This window comes from Lucilia cuprina, chromosome 5 (assembly GCF_022045245.1).
Source record: "Lucilia cuprina isolate Lc7/37 chromosome 5, ASM2204524v1, whole genome shotgun sequence".
In the NCBI taxonomy this organism is placed as follows: Eukaryota; Metazoa; Arthropoda; class Insecta; order Diptera; family Calliphoridae; genus Lucilia; species Lucilia cuprina.
In genome coordinates this window covers 66,110,234-66,133,730 of record NC_060953.1, presented here as the reverse complement: position 1 = coordinate 66,133,730, position 23,497 = coordinate 66,110,234, and the positions used below count along the sequence as shown (strand labels likewise).

Genomic DNA, 23,497 nt, shown 5'->3' with positions numbered 1-23,497 from the left:
TTGACTCAAATTTATAACTTTTGGGTTAATCGTCACATTATTGTCCGAAAGTATTCTGGAGAGTAGACATTTGAAATTTTCAAATTTTAGTTCCATTAATATCTTACCACCTGGCTGACTCCAATTCGTATGTTTTTTGTCTTTTGTCACAAATAAACTCTTTGTAAACGAGAATGAAGACAGTCGTCACTTTAGTGTGCCCTTTGTAAGCGAGAGCGGAGGCAATCGTCTCTTTACTGTCTCTTTGTAGGGTGTAGAGTGACGATTGACTTCCTCGTAGGACAAGCCCATGTTAAAATGGTCGGTCACCTGGGTAGTCAGGTGGCTAGGGGCCACCACAAGTGGTCAGTTCGGGACTGTCCCATCGAACTGCTGGGATCTGTCTGTTTGTTCGTATGTATGTTAAGCATAGTTTTTAGAGATCGAGAATTTATATAATGTTGAAATTGCTTTAAAGTTTGATATAAGTAAAATCATACATTAAAAACACTAGACAACACTAAAAATGCCTTAAAAAAGCTGATTTCTATGTATTTCCCCCTGCTGAGTTCAAAAATTGTTATGGAAATTTCGCGTTCTTGTTTTCGAGATATTATGGTTTCTATAAAGAAATTTTTTGGTATTTTTTACTTAATTTCTCAGAATCGGACCAATATTCATGGAGTTATTCAACAACACGGTTATAAACATAAAATTATATATCATTAACGTATAATAATGACGACATTTATTACAGGATATTTTGGATATTCTGCAGCGGTGTTGAAAATTGTACTTTTTCGGTTTATTTTTATAACTTTAATTTAAGGTCATGATACATAAAACCTATATACTAATATGAAACTTTGGCAATAAGATCCTCACAAACATCATGACAAGCACTTACAAACATCTACAACCATATTTTTTTTTACGGAAAGGACATTGCATATATCCAATTTACTGTCAGTTTCGTATTGATGTATCATCATATGTCATTAATATTTCGCATAGAAAATTTTTTGACTCAAAAATGAAAGAATAGTGAAAACTTACGACATACAACGTTACGGTACTAATTGTGAATTGTATAATTTTTGGAATTCAAGACTATGTAAAATCAAACTGAAGTTTAATTCAATCCGAAATATTTCACTGCTTTTTTAGCGAATTACCAGTTTTAACCAAAAAATTGTATTATTGGTTACTTTATGGAAAAACTCCAATTAATTTGGCCCAAAGTATTGTTATAAGGATAAAACAAAAAAAGGCTTAATTTTCAACTTCCTTGCAAGGCAATCTAGTCTCATTGCAATAACTGTCATCATGATTATGATCTTTATAAAGATAATTTTATGTAGATTTCTATTTTGGTAAAAAAACTTTGGAATTTTGTTTCAGTTCTGCAAAATTTAGTAAAAATTACAAAAAAGTGACGTAAACATTATCCGTACAAAAATAGCAATATCTCACAAAACAAGAGCTAAACGTAAACAATTTAATATGGATTTTTGAACTCAGCGGATAGAAATACATAGGAATTACCTATTTTTATTTAAAAGGAACGCAAAAAATTCGATTTTGTTGACTTGTGTAATCAGTCTAAAAAGTGATTCTAAACAAACAGCAAAAGTTATTTATTTATATCTATTCTTAAACATAAATATCTTAAAAAAATAATATTTTATTTAGTTATTATTTAAATTTTAAAATAATTAAATTTATTTAATTATTTATTTTTATTGTAATTTTCAAAATCGTATAGACAATTTATAAGGTTTACTTAAATTATTTAGTAATATATGTCTGTGTGGTCCTTAATCCAATCCAAATAACTGGTTACACGAACAAATCCAGCAGGAAGTCCAGCTTGGCAACCAAGATTCGAAACAAACGATGTAACACCAATAAGTTCTTGCGTAGAGTCCAAAACCAATGGACCACCAGAATCACCCTTGCAAGTAGATGAACCGCTAGGTGTGGCAACACAAAGATTTTTATTAGAAATAAGTGATCCATAAGTTTGAGCACACTCAGCATTACTGATAACTTCTAGATAAGTATACATCAAAGTTGATACAACTGAACCGTCTAAAGAGATAAATAAAATGTAAATGTTTGAAGTAAATAAAGGATATAGATATAAAAAATTTTACTTACAATCTCGATCACGACCCCAACCGCTAGCGATGCCATAACTACCAACAAAAGAAGGATATGAGTTGGACATAGCTGGTAATCTAACAGGTTGAATTTCATCACTATAAGTAACTTCAGGAATTCGAATTAATGAGATATCATGGGCCAAACCGTTTAGATTAAAGCCTGTATGTTGGATAAATGACGTATAGTCAACATTGTAAGTGACCTTAGCCACAGTACGAACAGTGCTTCCCAAATAAACGGTTGCAGATCTCACACCATTTGTACAATGGGCAGCAGTCAAGACCCAGGAACTGCCAATTAAAGAACCACCACACCAAAATGATCCATATGGTCCATTTAGTGATAGTCCAACTTGATAGGGGAATAGACCAGGATAAGCTTCATATCCATTGGTAATACGTTCATCAATAACTTTAGCTCCTTTAAGGTCTTTAAGAAAAACTGGAGCATCGGGTATGGAGGCAGCCGAAACGCAAGCTAACGTTAATGTTAGAACTACCAAGACTTTCATTATTATGCTCGTTATGTGTAATTGGTAACTGACCATTAATCGAAAAGCTGTTGGGCTTTTTATACCAACACATTTTTCTTTTGGAAATATTGATATTCATAATTCTTATCATTTATTTCTTAAAACTACAATCTCAATGTTTTGGAAACTTGTTTTAAACTCTTTAATAACAACTGATTACCTTAATAAGAAACATATGTACGTTTTTAAGTACTTTCAACATTATTTCCATTAAATTATTGTTTAAATGGATTAGTTTAAAGGATAATTTTCAGATATAGATTTAATCGTGATCGTCTGCATGCCGGAAATTTTATCCCTATTGTTCCACAATTAAAAATAGCTCCTATATAAAGCAACCTTCTGAAAATCACTTAACCGTAAATAACCTTAAATGTTTGTTTTAAATCACAGGATTTAATCAAAATCAAAGTACTTAAAAATTCAAACTTATCTAATTGTTACTTTTTCATAGTAATAAAATTTGTATAAAAAATCGCTAGAATACGAATCGATAAAGATAATCTTTAATGAGAACTTTAATTTTTAGCATTGTTTACCAATTTCATCTCTATACAGTAAAATTCGTTTATAACGAACTCCGAAGATATAAGTAGTAAATATTTTTCTTATAATGATAGACAAAGTTTTATATTATCACCTAGAGGCAATGGATGGAAGCTGATTGCCATATTCAGGGGGTATCCTTGGGATACATACTTATTATTATAACATTGATCTCAGCAGAATCACTACATAATAGAGCGAGATGTCTATCTGGTGTGTCTTTCAGTGAAGCTCTTGTTGTCTCCAAACACTATGGTGGTTGAATATTTACAAGAAACAATTGTTAAGCCGCCTTTTATACAAATTTATAGCTTTGTAGAAAATATCTTCACGGACCTAGAGGATATAACCTAGCTAGGTATCTAGATGTTGTTTGCACGAAATCTATACTAGGGTTCTATAGTTGAAACGAAAAGTCGACTTTTTGCATTTTATGAAAAGTCGACTTTTCGACTTTTTGCATTTCGTCGACTTTTCGACTTTTTTCGACTATTTTCGACTTTTTCCGACTTTTTGACTTTTTCCGACTTTTTTTCGACTTTTGACTTTTTTCGACTATTTTCGATTTTTCGACTATTTTCGACTTTTATTTACAAAGTCGATTTTTCGACTTTTTTCATAGACGATAGTCGAGTTATCGACTTTTTTGGAACAAAATAGTCGACTTCGACTTTTCGACTTTTTTCGACAAAAAGTCGATTGTTCGATTATTCGAAAGTCGATTTATAGAACCCTAATCTATACACATACGTACAATTGAATTTTTATTTCGTTAATGAGGAGGAAAAAAGTATCAAAAGGGGTAAAAACGGGAAATTCGATTTTATTCAAACGCAATGATCCAATTTATATAAAATTTTTAGATCTAGAAACTCTAAATAGTGGTGTTATTTGGAATACTGGTACCAAGTGATATATTTTGGTACTTTTTTATTCTCCAACTGGTACTTTTTGAGTTTTCTATGATATTAAAATCGAAACATGAAATTAATAATTAAGGGACTTTTCGGAACTTTTTCGTTCTACAAAGGTACTTTTTGAGTTTTCTATAAAATTTAACCTAGAAACATGAAATTAAGCAAGTAGAGTCCGGAGTAAATGATAATCTATAAAATGGGACTTATTGGTACTTTATCGTACTTCGACTGCTACTTTTTTGACTTAGAACTTAGAAACGTGTAATTAAGCACTTGAAAATCTAAAAAGTGGACTTTTTGGTACTTTTTCGTTCTTCAAAAAGATACTTTTTAATTTTTCTATTAAATTGAACGTGGAAACATAAAATTATGCACGTAGAGCACGCTTCCAAAATCCCACTTTCTGATCTCTCGGATTCCGTTTTTATTTAAAATCGTTGAAAATTAAAAAACTAAACGTAGTTGAAAACTTAGCCGGCTTACAGTCGATTTTAAGCCGCCGCCGATATATTTAGTCTCAGTCGCCGCCGTCGTTAATATTTGTCGGCGCAGGTCTCTGGATCTAGCATTAAATTATGGAAGGAATTGTTGTCGGTATTGCGCAAATAAGTTTTCACCAAAATTTAAGTGGAATAGCGGACGAAAATAGGTATAAATTGCATTAATAAAAATACAATTACAAAATTCAAAACAAAAAATTTTGCAGCTCACCAAACTTTGCTATAGGGTCCTCTACAAATATGACAACTGCAGAAGGTTATATGCTCAAAGCTGAGGAATTACCAACAGTATGTGAGCAAGATGTCGGCGATGGTACTCTAAATAATCTAATTGAGACAGATACAACTGGTGATAGTGGTTGGGAAGAAGTTGAAGACGATGAAGAAAAGTGTACTCGTAATAATAAGAGAGGCTACACATTGGCCGAAAGGCGTCAAATGCCAACGAGAGCTTCTAAAGAATCTTCTCTGCTAGGAATAAAGCGACGTACAATTATGAAACCCAGTAAACGTGTTAGGAATCCTGACGATTTTCAAAACTTAAAACCTGCCGATATAAAGAAAATTTATCTCAATAAGAAGCTAACAAACTTTAAACCATCAAGCTTAGAAACAATTTTTGAAGAGGCAACAACCACCACACAAAGCAATGAACAGGATCATACTCGCCTAATGGGAGGCCGTAAGATAAAGAGGGCCCTCTCCTGTACAGACGGCTTTAGATACAGTAAGACTTTGGTAAATAAGAGGCGAGCCAAAATAAAGAAGACGTTTGGCAAACGATTTGCTTTGAAGAAAATCTCCCTGGAAGAATTCATAACAAAACTAAATGACAGTATTGATAAAAACGATATTACCACAAATTCAACTGAGTGTCAAGAGCAGCTCAAGGATAAAAGCAATTTCAATGAAACTGCCACACAATTTTCTTGTTCAGAAATGTTTGTATCAAATATCTCTGCTCAGCTAGAAGACGATGATGCAATGATACCAATTAACATTCCTACAACTAAATTAGAAACAGAATTAACAAATGAAATGTCTCTGTAGTAGACAAAAGGCCTATTTTTAAAAAGCAAACTATTTACAAGACTGAAGTGAGTGTTTATAATGCAAATTAATGTAGTAATTTAAATATTTGACAAAAAACTGCAATTATAAATATGTATGTATGTATAACTATACAATTTTGCCAATATTTCCTTAATATGAAACAGAATTTTTAAATGTTGGCACTTTTTTTTGTATCCTATATAAATTTTGAATAAATCTTTTGATTACTCTTTTTTTTAATTTGAAATCTTAAAGTTATTTGTTATTATATGAAAATATAATTTTAAAAGAATGTAAAAGTGAAATGGATCTATTATATAATATTACAAGTTCTAAGGCACTTATTTAGAAAGAAGAATATAAAACAATATTTGAAATTTTGTATGAAAAACTCTAACAAAAACTGAGTAGTTGTCATAGAAAATTAAATTTTTTTTTTCCTTTCTGAATTCGGGAATAAACATTTTTATGTTCCTTCCAATTAAAAATTTTCATTAAAATTCCATATCATGAGAAAAGTTTTGAATTTTTATTATAAATTTTAAAATTTAATAATAACTCAATTTTTAAAAAACAAAATTTGTTTTGTTTTCATCTCACATCTGGTAATAATTAAACTGGTTTATTTCCATTATATTTAAAGAATAAATAAAAAAAATGCATTTATTTATTTAGATTTTTTCAAATACATTTCAATCATCATTTACAATTTCATAGATATAAGCACAAATGAATTAATATAGATTTTAGATTAAGAGATAATAATACCATTTATTTCAAATTAATTTGACATTTTCAATACCCTATTAACTTTAATAAATAATAAGAAATAAGTCCCTTACAGCCGGCCTTTAAAAACCCTATATTTAACTGAATTTTTTATTATTTATTTGTTTTATAAAATCTGGCTGTAAATACTTTGAACTAATATATATAAAGTTTTATTTTAATATTAAAACAATACCGCATCAGGATATTTTCGCAGTCTTGTATCAATTACACCAATACTCTCAGTATGATCCATATTTTGACTTTGCACTAAACTTGGTGACTTTTTCTTTTTCTTCTCTCGCGAATTGCCTTTTATAGATTTACTAAACGGATATCTTAACGAAACATCTAAATTGGGATCAATACCAGTCTCGTCCCATATCCAATCTAAATACGATGCTACTTTTGTAAATGCAGCTGGATAACCACGATCACAACCGAAAATACTACCAAATGATGTTATACCCACAAGTACTCGTTTCTTTGAAGTGCGCCTTTGCAGTACTAGCGGTCCACCAGAGTCGCCGTTACACGTCGACTTTTGATAACGGCCACTTGTGCAGATATTTGTAGATCTGTATGATAGGGGAAAGTTATTTTTGCAAACTTGACCATTTATAATGCGCAGCTGTACAAAACGCAAAATGTTGCTTATAGCATGTACACCAGTGGCATAACGTCCCCAGCCCGATGCTATACCCAATTTGTCTTCGAAACTTCTGTACTCATAATCCCTTTTTGGAAGTTGAATAGGTTGTATTCTTTCTGAAACAAATTAAATTTTCTTATTATAAGTAAAAGAAAGTTTTCAAAAGCGATAATATTGAAACACTAAAAAATTGTCTTAATTTTTGCTTTACTCAAAACAAATCAGAAGTTTACGCAAATTAACGTTAAATGATTTTTATTTTCAATGATTCACCCTGTAGTTTAGTTTAATAGTTGGCAACGCTGTTTTCATTTCTTTATTATTGTTTTGGCGCAATATTAATTAAATTACTTGATCGTTTAAATGCAAATTGAAGTTGAAGTAATTGTTTTATGATTAAAATTTTCCTAAATCGAGAAAAACTACAATAAAACTAATTTGCATAACTATAATATATATGATATAATCTTTTAGATTATATTATTTTCACTGAAATTTCGAAATTTTTACAATTATTTTCTTCACTTAATTTTTCATATAATTTCTTTTTGTATTTTCCAAAATTTTTAAGAAAATATTTTCAACGCAAAGTGAAGTTTTTTTTTAAATAAATAAATAAATAAATAAATGTTTTGAAAATACAATTTTTTATTTCATTTAACTAAAAAAACTAATTTTTTATTAGCGAAAACATAAAATTTTAATAAATATTCCTGTTAGAATAAAATAAAATATATTTTTAATCATCATAAAAACTTAAAATTTTTATAAAAATTTTGAATTATTCTTAAATTTCGAACTTTCGAATTTTTGTAAGCATTTCGTATTTTCACAAAAACTTAAACCAAGTCCTCCGGCCTGACAGACTTAGAGCGGGTTTTTGAGTTGACAATCAAATGTCAATCAATAATTAGATTAGTTAATCTAAAAATAAGTTGATTCTGATGTTAATCCCCTTTGATGTTTTTAAGTACAAGATTAAACTTCGCAGTGCTGCCATACAAAACAACAAAACTTTACTGTTTGTTATCAAAACAATGCATGTTTTATGAAAAAGAAGAAGACAATTGTAAATATAATATGAAAATTAATAAAAACTTAAATTTAAAACAAAAAAAAATATATTGTGAAGTCACTATAATTTATACTAATTGATAAATCAATCATTTTAATGTTTATTTAGGTAAAAAATTTTATTAATTGTTTAATTAAGCTGTTTACACTTTAGCATTTCTTGCTCAAATTTAAACCACATCTATTGGGCGCTTAAACCAGCAATCAAAATTAATTAACTAATTGAGTACTCAAAAACAACTTTCGAGGATATTTTAATTTAATCCTTAATCCTTCACCTAAAATTGGCACTAATTACTAACCCCATATTCATAAATGACTAATAAAGTTATTGATGGTTTATTTATATGGGAAATATGCTTAATAAATCTAAAATAAGCGATTAATATCTTTATACATTAATCGTAAAACCGATTTTAGGGGAAATCATAAGTAACTTTAGTATAGTGATACCTATCCTTTGGCAGGATTCTTGGCTAACATTTCAAATACCAGTTTTTTCATGTTTTGTATTTGTAAATACTAATACTTTTTAAATATCAAAAACGTACACACACACACTCAGACGTACCATTATATTTAACAGACTTGGGTAAATGCACCAACGCAATGTCATCTTTCAGACGGCGTGGATTCCATGTAGGATATATGATAAAGTCCCGATGGTATACCATCATACGTATTTGGCCTGGCTCATGAGCATTTTTGATATCATGAGCGCCCAGAAACACCAAAGCCCTCGAAGCCCTTAATACGATAAAAAGAATCATCAATTAGAACGTTAATGTATCCAAATACGATTACTCATAATTAATCGCCAAACCCACATATCCACACAGTGTGCGGCTGTCAGCACATATTCAGGTGATATCAACGATCCGCCACACCAATACAGACCCTTTGGCCGTTGCAGTAGAAAACCCACCTGATAGGTGAAACTATTCTGATGGGCTTCACTACCGCCAAATATACGATTCATTGCTTCTTTTGTTATCATCTCATCGGGCATAGTTTCCTTTTCGAGATTTAGTACTACGGGATCCTTCCCATAGTTCTTTTCGTCCTGCCGCATAGCGGGCGGTGCTGGATACATTGATACCAGATACATTGGTTTAACCTTATTCCATTCTATGGCCAGCGCAAATTCAACAATGCAAATAATCAAATAAATGCTAAATGATGTTATTAACGAAGAAGCACTTTTCGGCATGACAGAGTAACAACAACAATTTTTTATTTAAAACTATAATATCTATCAACTGGTTAGTAAATTGATTCATTCAAAAGTATTTTTCGTGTATTTGATTTATAACTAAATCATGTTCATTTTTTTAGGTGTTGCACTTTCTTTTTCCTCTTTTAAATTTTTTTTGTTTTTTTTTGCTATAAAGTATTTTAGTATTTTACTTATTTATTTTATTTGTTTGTTTAGCTTAGATTCAATTTCAATTTTTCAATTTATAGATGTAAACATGTATTATTTGCGGAAAACTGAATAATAGTTGAGCACGCGCGTTTTTCACCAAACTAAATCGCTTCCACGCTGTGTTATTACCTTTTATAAAATTCATTTGACTAAGTATTTGAAGTGGTCGATCTATCTATCTATCCATGTATCTAACTCCAATCTATCAATTGAATAGTTAGTTACAGTTACAGACAGACCACTGAATAATCACATTAGGCTTTCTTTCTTTCTTACTGCTTATGTACTTACTTTAACATGTTAAACCAGTTTCTGCTGTATTTCTATTGTTGTTATTGTCTGTTTCTGCCACTGTTTTGCTAGTGCAGCTAATTAACTATGCGGCTTTTCCATTCCATTTGCCGTATCAAATATTCGACATGTTGCATCATCAAAACAAAAGCTGTTAATGTTTCATCTAAGTGTAATTGTAACTGTAACTACTTACTACATACAAATACTTACGTACGTACATGTGAAATATACTATGTAAATACAAACATACATATGTATAGAGTACTATATACAACATTGAAGTATGAATGTAAACTAGGGGCATAACCAAAATTAGCTTATATCACTTGGTGCTAATGGTGTTCTTAAAGAAAACACTTTTTTACGGAAATTTTGGAACCAAAGCCTTCTGCAACAAAGCACTGGGTATTTAATTAGATATGAGAGATCGATCTCTTAGAAATGATCTATTTTTGTGGCCTCAGAATGTGTCCCATTATATCAATTTTTTTGATCTTGTCTTTTTGTCTAAGGGCCAATCTTTAGGTGAAGGAATAAAATTAATCCTTAAAAGTTGTTTTTTGAGTACTCAATTAGTTAAATTTGTTTGCTAGTTTAAGCTCCCGATGGAGGTTTTAAACTTCAATAAGAAATCCAAAAATGTAAACATTATTATTAATATAAACATTATCGATTAATATAAAATATAGGGACTTCACAATATATTTTTTTTGTTTAAAATTTAAGTATTCGTTTATTATACCCTTCACCTTCGTGAGAAGGGTATATATAAGTTTGTCATTCCGTTTGTAATTTCTATAGTATAATTTTCCGACCCTATAAAGTATATATATTCTGGATCCTTATAGATAGCGGATGTTAAGCCATGTCCGTCTGTCTGTCTGTTGAGATCAGATTTTAGAGGAACCCAGATATCGGCGAGATCCGAATCTTCAATAATTCTATTAGACATGCTTTCGAGAAGATCGCTATTTAATATCAGCAAAATCGGTCGGTAAATAACGGAAATATGATCAAAAATCCGAGACAACCACTGAAAATTTCATCAAAAAATGTCATATTTTTTCATGCTAAAAAAGCAACAACAACACTGTATATTAGAAAAAGATGTACACGTGTGTGTGTAGATATATTTGGTTTTATTCAGCTGTGTATTTTTTTTTTTTGTATGTTTGGATGCTGTCATTGCGTTGTTATTTTTGTTTTTCTGTGTTTTTCGTTATGTATGTTTAGATGTCTGTTGGTTTAGATGCCTTGTGTATTTTGTGTTTTATTTCGTTTAGCGTTGTTGTTGTTCTTTTTGTTTAGCTTTTGATGTAATAATAATTATTATTACAGGAAAAAATTTAAAATTTATAAAAGATGTTTAAAATACACTATGGTGAAGTGTATATAAGATTTGGCACAGCCGAATATAGCACTCTTATTTGTTTTGTTTAAAATTTAAGTATTCGTTTATTTTTATAAACATTTACAATTGTCTTCTTCTTTTTTATAAACCATGCATTGTGTTGATAACAAACAATGACGTTTTCTGTTGTTTTGTATGGCATCACTGCTAAGTTTAATCTTGTACAAAAAAAAAAAAAAGCAACAGAAGGGGAACAACATCAAAATCAATTTATTTTTAGATTAACTAATCTGATTATTAATTGGTATTTGATTAAAACTTTAAATTTTAATAGTTATACCCCTAATATTCATATATATATCTATGTATGTATGGCTCACATTCATAATCATTTTACTATGGATCGTGTGCTTTTTTTCTGTTTTATTTTTTGCTATTGTGTTTATTAAGTTTCTGGTGTTGTTTTAGTTGTTGTAATTATTATCATAACTATTCCCACCATTTAAATTCGTTGGCGATTTAAGGCGTTGAGTTGTGAATTTTAAAAGTTAATTTGGAGTTTAATTACAACTAAAAGCCAATAATAATTTAATTTATTTTTTGGAAAAACAAAAACGTAAGGGCCTAACTGAACAATTTAGCCGTTTCAGCACTAACGAGACTCAGTAAATTTAGAACTAATAAAAGAAAAATCTAAATAATGTTCATTTCTGTTTATAACTTAAAAAACATGAGCAAAATAAAATTGTTTTTAATTTTTTATTACAACTTTGTGGTCAGCGCCTATGGAAACTGACTCTTTGACATTAATTGCTGTATTTACTAACATACAGACAAGTCTAACTGACTTACTTTTACTTTCCTATTTGGAGAAACAAGTGAAAACTTCATGTAATACCCTACAACCGCAGAAATTAAATATTATGTTGTTTATAAATGTATAACGAAATATTTTTAAAGTCGTGGATAGATAAAATGTAATTTTGTATTAGTTCCGATGCCGATAATTACACAGGCCAAGACCGAAATATACTTTTCCAGCGGTGAATGGGAATATGAACTCAGAATTAATCCAACAGGTTTACAAGCTATCGTGTCGAGAAGATACATTTATATGTAAAATCTGTTTAATCCTTTATTAATGTTTTCGTTGCAATTAGATTTATTTCCTGATGAATTAATTTCTATGGAATGTTAGTTAGTTAGTTTGAAAGGAGGATGTACATATATACATCAAATCCGAAGAAATACACCTTGGCCTCTATCGAACCTGTCGTGCGCTTCAGACTAGAACTCTAACCACTAACCTCCGGTAGGAATGTTAAAATAATTTTAATTAGACTGATTTTTTGTATATAGAAAATGTTCATTTGATTTAATTTTTTTCTTCTTGCTTCATGTAAATTAAACATGATATTTAATGTAACAATTTACCCCTCCCTGCTTATTTTAAAAAAACGACCCATTATAAAATTTAATTACGGTTTTTTATTTAAATAATCGTTTTATAATTGTACTCCATTTCATTTATTTGTTGACAACACCAGAAACTTCTTCGATCCAATCCAAGTAGGAAGTAACTCTGGTGAATACACCAGGCCAACCCTTTTCACAACCCAAAGCAATACCGAATGAGGTAGCACCAATAACATAGTTAACACCACCATCCTTGTAGACCAAAGGACCGCCAGAGTCACCATTGCATGTGGATTTCTTGTCAACTGACTTGATGCAAATCATCTTATCGGTTACTGTACCCAAGTAGTAAGTTTTACAGGTGGATTGTTTCAAGACGGGAACTTCGATATAACGTAAGTATTGAGACACAGAGGTAGCGGCATCACTATCGCGACCCCAGCCAGAAGCCCAAACCATATCACCTTCATAGGTGGAGTATTTACCATCCATCTTGGGCAAAGTAGCAGGTTGAATAAGGTCATTGAATTCAACTGCTACAGGCAATTTGATCAAGGAGATATCGTTGGACAAGGTGCTGGCATCCCAGTTGGCATGTACAACAATGTTGGCCTTGGAGGTGTAGATTCTTTGTTGACCTTTTTCGTTATCGTTCTTGATATCAGTAGCACCCAAGTAAACAGTAACACCATCAGCACCATCGGTACAGTGAGCAGCAGTTAATACCCAGCGGTTGGAAATCAAAGTACCACCACACCAGGCACCTTTGTTTCCGAAAACCAAACTTAGACCAGCTTGGTAGGGGAATTGACCAGGTTTGGCAAGTTCACCGTTGGTAATACGACCTTCCAATTCCTCCAATGGCATAACAGGTACCAAGGGAAGACGTTGCTCAACAACGGGCAAAGTGCCAGCTGAGGCAATAGCTACGAACAAACTTAGAGCAATAAAAGTTTTCATTGTCAAACCGTAACGAATTGACTACTGAATTTTCAACAACCCTATCTCTCTTTATATACACAAAAATTTCGCACACAAATTTCTGCTAATATCATACACACTATTTCACTATATAATCCATTGAAATATGACGACAACAACGTCTAGTCAAGAATAAGGTTGAATTTTTAAATTGGGAATTTTGTTTATAGAACTTTTGTCAAACAAAATTTTAATGCATAGAGAATATTATTTGCAGCCAGATAGTAAGTATTTGCAGCAATATTTTGATTTATTATGTTTGATTTAAAAATTTTGATTTCAAATTTTATAAGAGGCCATAAATTATGGGCTTCTGTAAATTTTCCATTGCAGATACTATAAAAGACCAATCGAACATTATAGAATCTTTTAGTATTTTCAACATAGTTCTAATTTAGTTAACTAATATCGAATTTAGAAAATGTTTTTCTCTATGCAAAACAGACATAGTTGTGGACCATGTTGCGTTGCGATCACAACATCTCAATGTTAAATGGAATTTATTTTTTTGGTTTAGTTTTGAACCAGACCTAGTCCTTACGTGTATATTTTTGATGTGGAATCTGATTTTTTTTCACAACAACCAAATCTAAAATCAGAATATCTATACAATATCAGGTTTGACAGATATTGTGTCCCTTATTTTCATTCTTGCATCAGCTGTTTACACTTGCATTTCTTGCTCAAGTTTAAACCACCTCCATAGGGCGCTTAAACTAGTAAACAAAATATACTAATTGAGTACTCAAAAACTGCTTTCGAGGATTAATTTTAATTTAATCCTACACCTAAAGATTGGCCCTTAGAAACTATACTTTGGTTTTGAATGGAAAACGATTTTACAGATTTCCTGGAAAAATTTTGATATTGAAATTAAACTAAAATGTACAAGATTACTTGATCGATATTGAATGCTAAAAAGGAACTGAAGGAAAATTTTCACTTGAAGTTGTTACTTACAGATGGGTTTTTCAAAACGGAATGTGATCATACTAATGGAGCCTTTAGATGGTGGACAATACTATTTGATTTGTGGAAATCGATTGACATTTTAGCTACCAAAATGGCGACAATCAAGTAGGCTAAAGTTTATGCAAATCGTAGGCAGTTTTGAACTGTTATGTATCTGTTCATAAAATTTTACTTATGCCAACACAAACTTTTTCCACAATTTTTCCCGCTCATAATAAAATTTACAAATATGATAAAGGTTTTTTTTATTAAAAATATCATTCTAATATTTTCTTAATTCCATTTATTTGTTGACAACACCAGAAATTTCTTCGATCCAATCCAAGTAGGAAGTAACTCTGGTGAATACACCTGGCCAACCTTTTTCGCAACCCAAAAGAATACCGAATGAGGTAGCACCAATAACATAGTTAACATCACCGTCTTTATAGACCAAAGGACCGCCAGAGTCACCATTGCAAGTGGATTTCTTATCAACAGTCTTAATACAAATCATTTTTTCGGTTACTGAACCGAAATAAAAAGTTTTGCAGGTGGATTGTTTCATGACGGGAACTTCGATATAACGAAGAAATTGAGAAACACCGGTAGCGTTATCACTATCGCGACCCCAGCCAGAAGCCCAAACCATTTCACCTACATAGGTGGAGTATTTACCATCCATCTTGGGCAAAGTAGCAGGTTGAATGAGATCATTGAATTCGATTGGTACAGGCAATTTGATCAAGGAGATATCATTGGCCATAGTGCTAGCATCCCAGTCAGCGTGTACAACAATGTAAGATTTGGAGGAGTAGATTCTTTGTTGACCTTTTTCGTTATCATTCTTGATGTCAGTAGCACCCAAGTAAACAGTAACACCATCGGCACCATCGGTACAATGAGCAGCAGTCAATATCCAACGGTTGGAAATCAAAGTACCACCACACCAGGCCCCTTTGTTACCGAATACCAAACTTAGACCAACTTGATAGGGAAACTGACCAGGTTTGGCGAGTTCACCGTTGGTAATACGACCTTCCAATTCCTCTAATGGCATAACAGGTACCAAGGGAAGACGTTGCTCAACAGCGGGCAAAGTGCCAGCTGAGGCAATAGCTACGAACAAACTTAGAGCAATAAAAGTTTTCATTGTCAAAACGTAACGAATTGACTACTGAATTTTCGACAAACATATCTCATCTTATATACTCAAACTTGTAGCATAAAAAGTTATAGTTAAAAACTTACACGAAACTATCTTATCCGTTGAAATCAAGGCGTTTAAGTAATGATTAGTAATCATAATCATTACAAACTAGATTATTTTTATTTTATATGTAATGTAATTAGTATTTCTTATGATTAGTAATTTATTAAGATTGCAAAGTATGTATGTATGTATGACATAGTAATAGGAATTACCTTAAATGGTTGAAAAACATTTAAGATAATAACAAATCGGCCTATTTTTGATTCATTCTAATTATTCCCGATAACTTTAGGTTCTTTTTAATTTATTATAACGATTTTTTTTTGTCAAAAACAGAATTTAGTTTATTATTGTATGTTTAATTTCAGAATTTTATTAAATATTTTTTTTTGTAATTTTAGTAAAAACATGACATTAACCTCCATTTTTAACATCTCCAGTTAAGGGCTCTTCAGACGATCACACTTTACGTATGACAAAGAGAATAAAAGTTGTTTTTTGAATCATTTCAAAAAATGAAGAGCGCCATACGACTGTCAAATTTTCCATCCGTATTTTCTCTCAATGTGTGATGATTTCATTATATATTGCGTTTAAACGATCCCATCCGTTCTATTCTACACAAAATTTAATAGATCATATTACTTGTGTGATCGTGTAAAGCTTTATAGGTTAACTGCTAGTTAATCTTTCAGTTAAGACAATTTTTGTATGAGAACTATACATTGTAAAAATGAGAACTAGACATTGTAAAAATGTTGATATTTTAGAGCGGGCTTTTGGCAATCAAATGTCAATTAGTAATCAGATTAGTTAATCTAAAAATAAACTGATTCTGATGTTAAACCCCTTTGAGGTTTTTGACTAAAAAATTAAACTTCGAGGTGTTGCCATACAAAACAACAGAAAACGTCGCTGTTTGTTATCAAAACCATGGATGTTTAATAATAAAAGAAGACAATTGTAAATGTAATATGAAAATGAATGAAAAATTCAATTTAAAACATAATTTAATCTATAATTCTTCACCTAAAGATTGGCTCTTAGTGAAATTATAATTGTATTTTGAAAAATTATGTCAATATATTTGCAAAGGAAAACACTGTGCAGTAAGCTAAAAAAAATGGCAATGATCGAAATAAGAATGATTTTTTTCCCAATTTTAAATGCCATCTGATAAAAGGCTAAAATTGTACGTATTTAATAAACATTTTACTGATAAACACACACGCGAACGCATAGTATTGATATTTTTCAATTAAAAGTTGGTAAATGAATAAAAACAGTAGTCTCAAATTAAATCTTACACATAATATTGTGCTATTTTCCTAACTACTTGAAAGATAACAAACTTTTTATACTTGTCATTAGAGATAAACTTGTCCCCACTTGAAATAATACAGATTTATTGTTTTCCAAAAACTAAAATTATTTGACCACATTTTGCTATCCATTTTAGGTAGGTACGTCGTTTATTATGAAGGTACATTGATGTGTATTGCTGTGTATTGTGAGATCTATTGCAAATAAATGGTACGAAATATTTAGTTACTTTTTTCTGTCGTATAGTCCATTAAAAAACTATATTTCAGATGTTTTACAAATTGGTAGTCCGCCAATTTTTAACCCAAAATGTTAACATGGATGTTAAAGTTCTTCGTGCAAAAGTTTAAGATTCTAGTTGTAATAGTAAATTTAATGTATGTGGGAAGTGCCACGCCCTCTGCAGCTTATCCACTTTTTATCCTAAATAATCATATTGATTCTAAAGTGGATCCGACAAAATTTAAGGACTCTAACAGTTATATTACCTCAGATATACTGATTCAATATTTTCTTAATATCGGCGTACTCCTCGCCCACACTGTTCAAATTTTAAGAAATCGGTTCAGCCGTTTAGTAGTCTATAAACTTCAAATATACAAACATACAAACACACATTATTTTTTATATATCTATAAGAGAGTTTTTTTTTAAATTTTCTATAAGAAAATTTCGAATGTTTTCTATAAAGGAATTCGAAAATTTTCTATAATGAATTATTTAAGTTTTCTATTTAACAATTTTTTTTCTTAAATTTTCTATAAAACAATTTTTCATATTTTCTTTAGGAGAATTTTTATATGTTTTTAAACAAGGGAAATTTTTAAAATATTATTATATGAATTTTTTAAATTTTCTTTAACAGAATTTTTCATAAAACAATTTTGAAAGTTTATTCAGTTTTATCTTAGAGAATTTTTTTAAATATTCTATAATAAAATTTTTGTAAAATTTCCTGCAGTGAATTTTTTGTAAATGTTTCTATTAGAGAATTTTTTTATATATATCGAAAATCATATAATTACACTTTAATATTATTATATTAAAATTTAAAATATATTTATGGAATACCCTGTATCTATAACGCACTTTTATGAAAAAGTAGTAAAAAAATATAAAAACATAACACCTTACTTTTTTATACAACTCTGGGAAAAAATATGTTTCATTCACATCGATATTTTTCTTCAGTGACATTGCTTTTTGACAGCGACTTTTAATGTAGACATCTAAAATAATTTTTAATGCAAACGTTGAATAATTAGAAAAAAATACAAGAAAATATAAGTAAATATTTGATTCTTATCGTAACAAATTAGAAATTTAAAATGTCGGCAACAGATCAAATGCGAGCAATGCTCGACCAGTTAATGGGTACTACACGCAATGGAGACGATGGCCGAGGACTTAAATTTTCAGACCCCCGTGTGTGTAAAAGTTTTCTGTTGGATTGCTGTCCCCACGATATACTAGCATCCACTCGTATGGATTTGGGAGATTGTCCTAAAGTTCATGATTTAGCATTTCGAGCAGATTATCAAAGTGCAGCAAAATCTCGTGACTACTATTATGACATTGAGGCAATGGAACATTTGCAAGCATTTATAGCAGACTGCGATAGACGCACCGAAGCAGCCAAGCAACGTCTAAAGGAAACACAAGAGGAACTAACGGCCGAAGTGGCAGAAAAAGCTAATGCAGTACATGCTTTAGCCGAGGAGATTGGCAAGAAGTTGGCCAAAGCTGAGGCCCTGGGTGAAGCCGGTGAAGTGGAAGAGAGTATGTCCCTAATGAAAGAAATCGATGAGTTACGCGCAAAGAAAATTAAAGCCGAACATGAGTACCGCACATCAATGCCTGCATCAACATATCAACAGCAAAAACTACGCGTTTGTGAAGTTTGTTCAGCCTACTTGGGTATCCATGATAACGATATCAGATTAGCAGATCACTTTGGCGGTAAGTTGCATTTGGGATTTTTAACCATAAGAGAAAAATTAGCCGATTTGGAGAAGACAGCCGGGCCACGCAAGGCTGAACTGAAGCGTACGGGCAAGATCCATGAACGCGATGATGATCGATCACGTTCACGTTTCTTTGTCGGTGGCCGTGAATTGGATCGCCGTTCACGTGTTCATCGGTCTCGTTCTCGCGAACGACAGCGTCGTCCCGATGGCCCCAGTACAACTAGTCGTTCGGATCGTAGAGATCGAGATAATCGTGAGAGTGATTCTGATCGCAATAGAAACAGCGGACGTGGTGGCTCTGATCGTAGAAGATCTCGATCACGTTCCCGTGGACGTAGCTTTAACTCCCGGAGAAGATCAAATTCACGTGATCGCCATCGCCGTTAGTTTAATTTAATTAAGATTTAACTAACAAATGTGATTGCTGGAAATGTCGTACAGGTATATTGTAGAATTTAACATTTTGTCTTTGTTCTTATTTCAAATATTTTGTTTACAAACTTAACAGATATAATTACTTTGGCATAAGACGTGACACATCCAGTAGCAGATAAAGTTTCGAATGTGGCGAAACACTTTTTTTACCGTAGGCATCATTTTATATAGCACGTATGTAAATTTCGAATTGCTTTTAAATTCACAAACTTAACGTTGTTTAATAATTATTTAATTTTTTTAATTTTCTAAGCAAACACACAAAACATTTTTTTCCCTTAGATTTAAAAATTATTCACTATTATTTTACTTTTTTCATAATTGGACATTTTAATTTTTTGAATTATGTTGTAATAAAGCAAAATAACAATTCTATATAGATAATGGAAGGAAAATATGAAAAAAATCGCAAACATTTGAAGCATATAAATTTCATAGATAAATTACAAACTGTATGTATTTAAAAATAAAAACTATTTTACGGGGTTAATATTAGATTGATAAATATGTATGTATGTATGTATGTATGTATGTATTTTTGGGAATATTAATAATCTTTATTTACAAACATTTTTTTCTCTCATACTAAAATAAGCCATCTATCTATCCAAGGCCAAGCTAGCCCAACAGCCAGTTGGTTATTAGATAATCCACCATTGTATAAATTAGAGCTGATTTTTTTGGTAAGGAAATAAGAAACAAAACAAACGTAAACAAACTTTGTCATTTCAGCCAGCATACGCATACAGCGTTTTTAAGACACTATGAGATTGAATGATTGATTGAATGATAGTTTAGTTATTGGGTACGTATAACCGTGGCAGTGATGTATTCTTCTGTGTAATATGAATGGTGAGCAATAAGCTTTACATACATACATAGTTGTTAGATATATTTAAATTATCTGTTTTGCTAAAAAAAAAAGAAAAACAAACAAAAAGTACTGAATTTCTACTTTAACTCTACGATAATGTATTTTACAGCATTTTGAGCTGAAAATGTATACTTGTTGACATGATTAGGTTGTTCGCCCACCCATCCGTTTCGTCTATTGGTACGTATGTACAAAACAACTTGTTTTCACATTAGTTTTTCTTCATCTTCAAGAATAAACCAACATGTGAGTACAGACTTTTTGCTTAATATTTAAATAGATGGCGACTATTCCATATCACAGTTGGGTATGTATTCTATTACTACATATATAAAAAGATGCTGTTGATAAATGATGATTTATTTTATTGTAAAATTCTAAATGTGCTAAAAGTACTTTTTACTGTATGTGTATCTTCTCAGCCGTTTGACATTATTAGTATGTATTACGAAGAAACCAAAAAAGAAACTTCCTTGAGAAGATTTGCAATAGCAGGGACGTTACTTATTTGTATGTATGTATAAATGTATCTTAAAGAGCGGATATTAGACTATAAGACCTGTACGTTTCTCAAGATTGCTTTACCTTCATACTTTTTTCATGGTACGTATTTATGATTTCCATTTTATAATAGCAGATTGATTCTACTTTTTCATTTCGTTATAATAACAACAATATTTTTGTAAGTGAGTTTTAACTTAAATATAAAATGTATTAATGTAAAATGCATTAAAACAATTATTAGGAAATTAATTATTCATTGAAATTGATTTAATTATTCTATTATTCATACAGTTTTCTTTATTTTCAACCTTTTAAAGTTTTTATAATTTCATTGGAAAAAAATAAATAAATTACAGTTTATAATAAACTTTTAATTTTGGAAAAAAAAGTCATATAAAAGTTTGTTTCTTATTATTTCCTGCTTAATCTTAAAGGATTTTACAAACATGTATATTTCATAATAGAAACAACAACAGATAGCTATTTCTTTCACATACAATCGGAAAGAAATCCTCTAAGTTGACGAAGTTAGCTTCGTTTGAAACTTGATGTTTAATTAAAAAAAACTGAGGATTAATCAGCAACACATTTCGAAAATAAATAGAAATTTCCCAAATTTCAAATTTAAATAGAAATTCTTTAAATTTCGTAAGTATTTTCTTTAAATTGTACTACGAAGTTTAACTTTAGTTTATTAGAAAAAATAATTATTTTCCAATTCATAATCATAGCGTTGTATCTTTGTGTGTGAGTCATAGTTTCAGTTTCAAACGTCTTACAACTTTACAATGCTACAACATCGATTGTAAATTGGACAATTATTTAGTTTTCATTCAAATTTATATTTGTGACTGTTCCTTATTTTATTAAAAATTTTTTCTATTTGCAACTCACTTGTCGCGCTACTTGTCCTTTAAATATTGACAGAGTGAATTCAAATTTCTTAAATTTAAAACTAAAACTAATAGTACTAGTTTCAATATTACTTCAACTTTTTATAAATATATAGAGGTAATGAGATTGAATTAACTAAAACCATGTTAGCAATAATTTTTTTTTTAATTGGGTATTTAAGATATGAATTGACCAAAAAAAATGTACATGACTGTGGAAATATTATAATCAGCGTTTAATTGAATTCATATTTAAAACTATTTTTAAGAATACAAATGTTGTAATCAGTAATTTAAATAAAGTCTCTAAAATAAATAAAAATAATTATTTTTTTTTCTTCTTTTGTTAAAAGGGCCTTATGGCATAATAGAAAACTAACTGCAGACTAACAAGCTGCTAACTTTCCCTTATAGGAATTTACACACATTAAATTTAGCAGCTTGTTTTTCATTATGCAAAAGGCCGAAAATGTCTACAATTGGGGGTGGAATTTCTAAGGCATGTCGTTTAATTGAAAAACGTAAGTTATTTGTTATTGTCACTTTCACGTTTACTGCCGTTAAAGAAAAACTAATAACAATACTTGACCGAAGTTTGTAAATTCAGCGCCAGCTGTAACAAGCAAAAGTGTTTCCCCTGAAGTTCAGGGGTCGGCAAACTTTTGAGTCAGAGGAGCCAAAATTAACAGTTTACAAAACATAGATTTTAAAAGAGCCACAAAATTTTTGTTTATTAAAACTTTGCAAAAGTATCAAAAAATTTTCTCAACTGAACCTTATTTTTTATTAAGGGCGAGTTTTTCTGATAAAGATAATCTTCATTCTTTGGTTAAACCTGGTTTAATATATGTTTCGTGTTTTTCAGTTATCAGTAAAGTTACTTATTATCTTAGTTTAACTGAATGTAATTGGCCAATTAAACTCAAGTTATAAGTGAGAAAACACAATTAAAAACACAATTAAAAAACAATAAAACAATGATTTCGAAAGAACAAAAACATAATATTTAAAGTAAATTGTTTTAAATGTTTATTTAACATTTTTTTCAAAATTTTCCATTATACTAAAGTATTGTTTGCAAAAAACAGCAGTTCATTGTTTATGTTTTTGAGTGAAAACTTGGCAATACTAACAAAGTTAATTGAGCTTAAATCTGAAACTGAAAAACACAATCATCGGTTAAAGTCCGCTTAGTTTACTGTTAACGAGATAAGTTAAGCCTAGTTTAACTGATGAGTAAGAATCCCGCCCTAAGAAATAAGTATTTGAAGAAAAAATTTGCTATTGATGACGCAGCTTCAATAATATAGTAAACAGTGTAATAATTATATCAATTGGGCAGTTATCATGATAAAATTTTGCAAAAGTTTTTTACGTTACCGATTCCAAATAGCCAAGCCAAAATTTAAATCCTAACTCAAAACGCCAAAAGATTAATAATTGAAGTTCAACAAAACCAGCGAAGAAAAACAATCTACACCAAAGTAAGGATACTGAATCCCTGCCATAAAAGAAATCGACCAATTTAAGAGATAGAAGTGTGATCTTCAATCTCTAAAAAACTTTAAAGAACAAGAACATAAGAACCTGTTACATAGCTATATAGGTATTTCATATCTATACTCGTATTTCTTGGCCTGTAATGGTCGTTAAATTGATTTTTTAGAGGGGATCTTATATGT

The 23,497-nt window shown here is 30.5% G+C and overlaps 6 protein-coding genes across 6 annotated transcripts; 2 read left to right on the top strand and 4 right to left on the bottom strand.

Annotated features, from left to right (window-relative positions):
* Positions 1-1,740: 1,740 nt before the first annotated feature.
* Positions 1,741-2,670, bottom strand: LOC111676848 (serine protease 1-like). Its single transcript, XM_023437839.2, has 2 exons — positions 2,140-2,670; positions 1,741-2,070 (listed from the first exon to the last, which is right to left on the bottom strand). The coding sequence occupies exons 1-2, from the start codon at positions 2,654-2,656 to the stop codon at positions 1,772-1,774; spliced, it is 816 nt and encodes a 271-aa protein (XP_023293607.2). The 5' UTR covers positions 2,657-2,670; the 3' UTR covers positions 1,741-1,771.
* Positions 2,671-4,662: 1,992 nt separating this feature from the next.
* Positions 4,663-5,915, top strand: LOC111676847 (protein tantalus). Its single transcript, XM_023437838.2, has 2 exons — positions 4,663-4,789; positions 4,847-5,915. Exons 1-2 carry the CDS (start codon positions 4,716-4,718, stop codon positions 5,688-5,690), a joined length of 918 nt encoding a protein of 305 aa, XP_023293606.2. The 5' UTR covers positions 4,663-4,715; the 3' UTR covers positions 5,691-5,915.
* A 414-nt stretch (positions 5,916-6,329) lies between these two features.
* Positions 6,330-9,738, bottom strand: LOC111676816 (brachyurin). The gene is made up of 3 exons (XM_046951880.1): positions 9,015-9,738; positions 8,759-8,934; positions 6,330-7,229 (listed from the first exon to the last, which is right to left on the bottom strand). The coding sequence occupies exons 1-3, from the start codon at positions 9,395-9,397 to the stop codon at positions 6,646-6,648; spliced, it is 1,143 nt and encodes a 380-aa protein (XP_046807836.1). The 5' UTR covers positions 9,398-9,738; the 3' UTR covers positions 6,330-6,645.
* A 2,988-nt stretch (positions 9,739-12,726) lies between these two features.
* Positions 12,727-13,673, bottom strand: LOC111676851 (brachyurin-like). Its single transcript, XM_023437842.2, has one exon. The coding sequence runs from the start codon at positions 13,632-13,634 to the stop codon at positions 12,786-12,788; it is 849 nt and encodes a 282-aa protein (XP_023293610.2). The 5' UTR covers positions 13,635-13,673; the 3' UTR covers positions 12,727-12,785.
* A 1,204-nt stretch (positions 13,674-14,877) lies between these two features.
* Positions 14,878-15,771, bottom strand: LOC111676812 (brachyurin-like). Its single transcript, XM_023437798.2, has one exon. The coding sequence runs from the start codon at positions 15,757-15,759 to the stop codon at positions 14,911-14,913; it is 849 nt and encodes a 282-aa protein (XP_023293566.1). The 5' UTR covers positions 15,760-15,771; the 3' UTR covers positions 14,878-14,910.
* Positions 15,772-18,323: 2,552 nt separating this feature from the next.
* On the top strand, positions 18,324-22,137 carry LOC111676811 (putative RNA-binding protein Luc7-like 1). The gene is made up of 2 exons (XM_023437797.2): positions 18,324-19,550; positions 19,618-22,137. Exon 1 carries the CDS (start codon positions 18,471-18,473, stop codon positions 19,494-19,496), a length of 1,026 nt encoding a protein of 341 aa, XP_023293565.1. The 5' UTR covers positions 18,324-18,470; the 3' UTR covers positions 19,497-19,550; positions 19,618-22,137.
* Positions 22,138-23,497: the final 1,360 nt, after the last annotated feature.

Coding starts and splice junctions, on each gene's coding strand:
- LOC111676848 (XM_023437839.2), bottom strand. CDS start 2,656: ATGAAAGTCTTGGTAGTTCTAACATTAACGTTAGCTTGCGTTTCGGCT. Junction 2,071..2,139: donor TTGGGGTCGTGATCGAGATT/GTAAGTAAAATT, acceptor TTATCTCTTTAG/ACGGTTCAGTTGTATCAACT.
- LOC111676847 (XM_023437838.2), top strand. CDS start 4,716: ATGGAAGGAATTGTTGTCGGTATTGCGCAAATAAGTTTTCACCAAAAT. Junction 4,790..4,846: donor GGAATAGCGGACGAAAATAG/GTATAAATTGCA, acceptor AAAATTTTGCAG/CTCACCAAACTTTGCTATAG.
- LOC111676816 (XM_046951880.1), bottom strand. CDS start 9,397: ATGCCGAAAAGTGCTTCTTCGTTAATAACATCATTTAGCATTTATTTG. Junction 8,935..9,014: donor GCCGCACACTGTGTGGATAT/GTGGGTTTGGCG, acceptor TATCGTATTAAG/GGCTTCGAGGGCTTTGGTGT. Junction 7,230..8,758: donor CAAGTCTGTTAAATATAATG/GTACGTCTGAGT, acceptor AATTTGTTTCAG/AAAGAATACAACCTATTCAA.
- LOC111676851 (XM_023437842.2), bottom strand. CDS start 13,634: ATGAAAACTTTTATTGCTCTAAGTTTGTTCGTAGCTATTGCCTCAGCT.
- LOC111676812 (XM_023437798.2), bottom strand. CDS start 15,759: ATGAAAACTTTTATTGCTCTAAGTTTGTTCGTAGCTATTGCCTCAGCT.
- LOC111676811 (XM_023437797.2), top strand. CDS start 18,471: ATGTCGGCAACAGATCAAATGCGAGCAATGCTCGACCAGTTAATGGGT.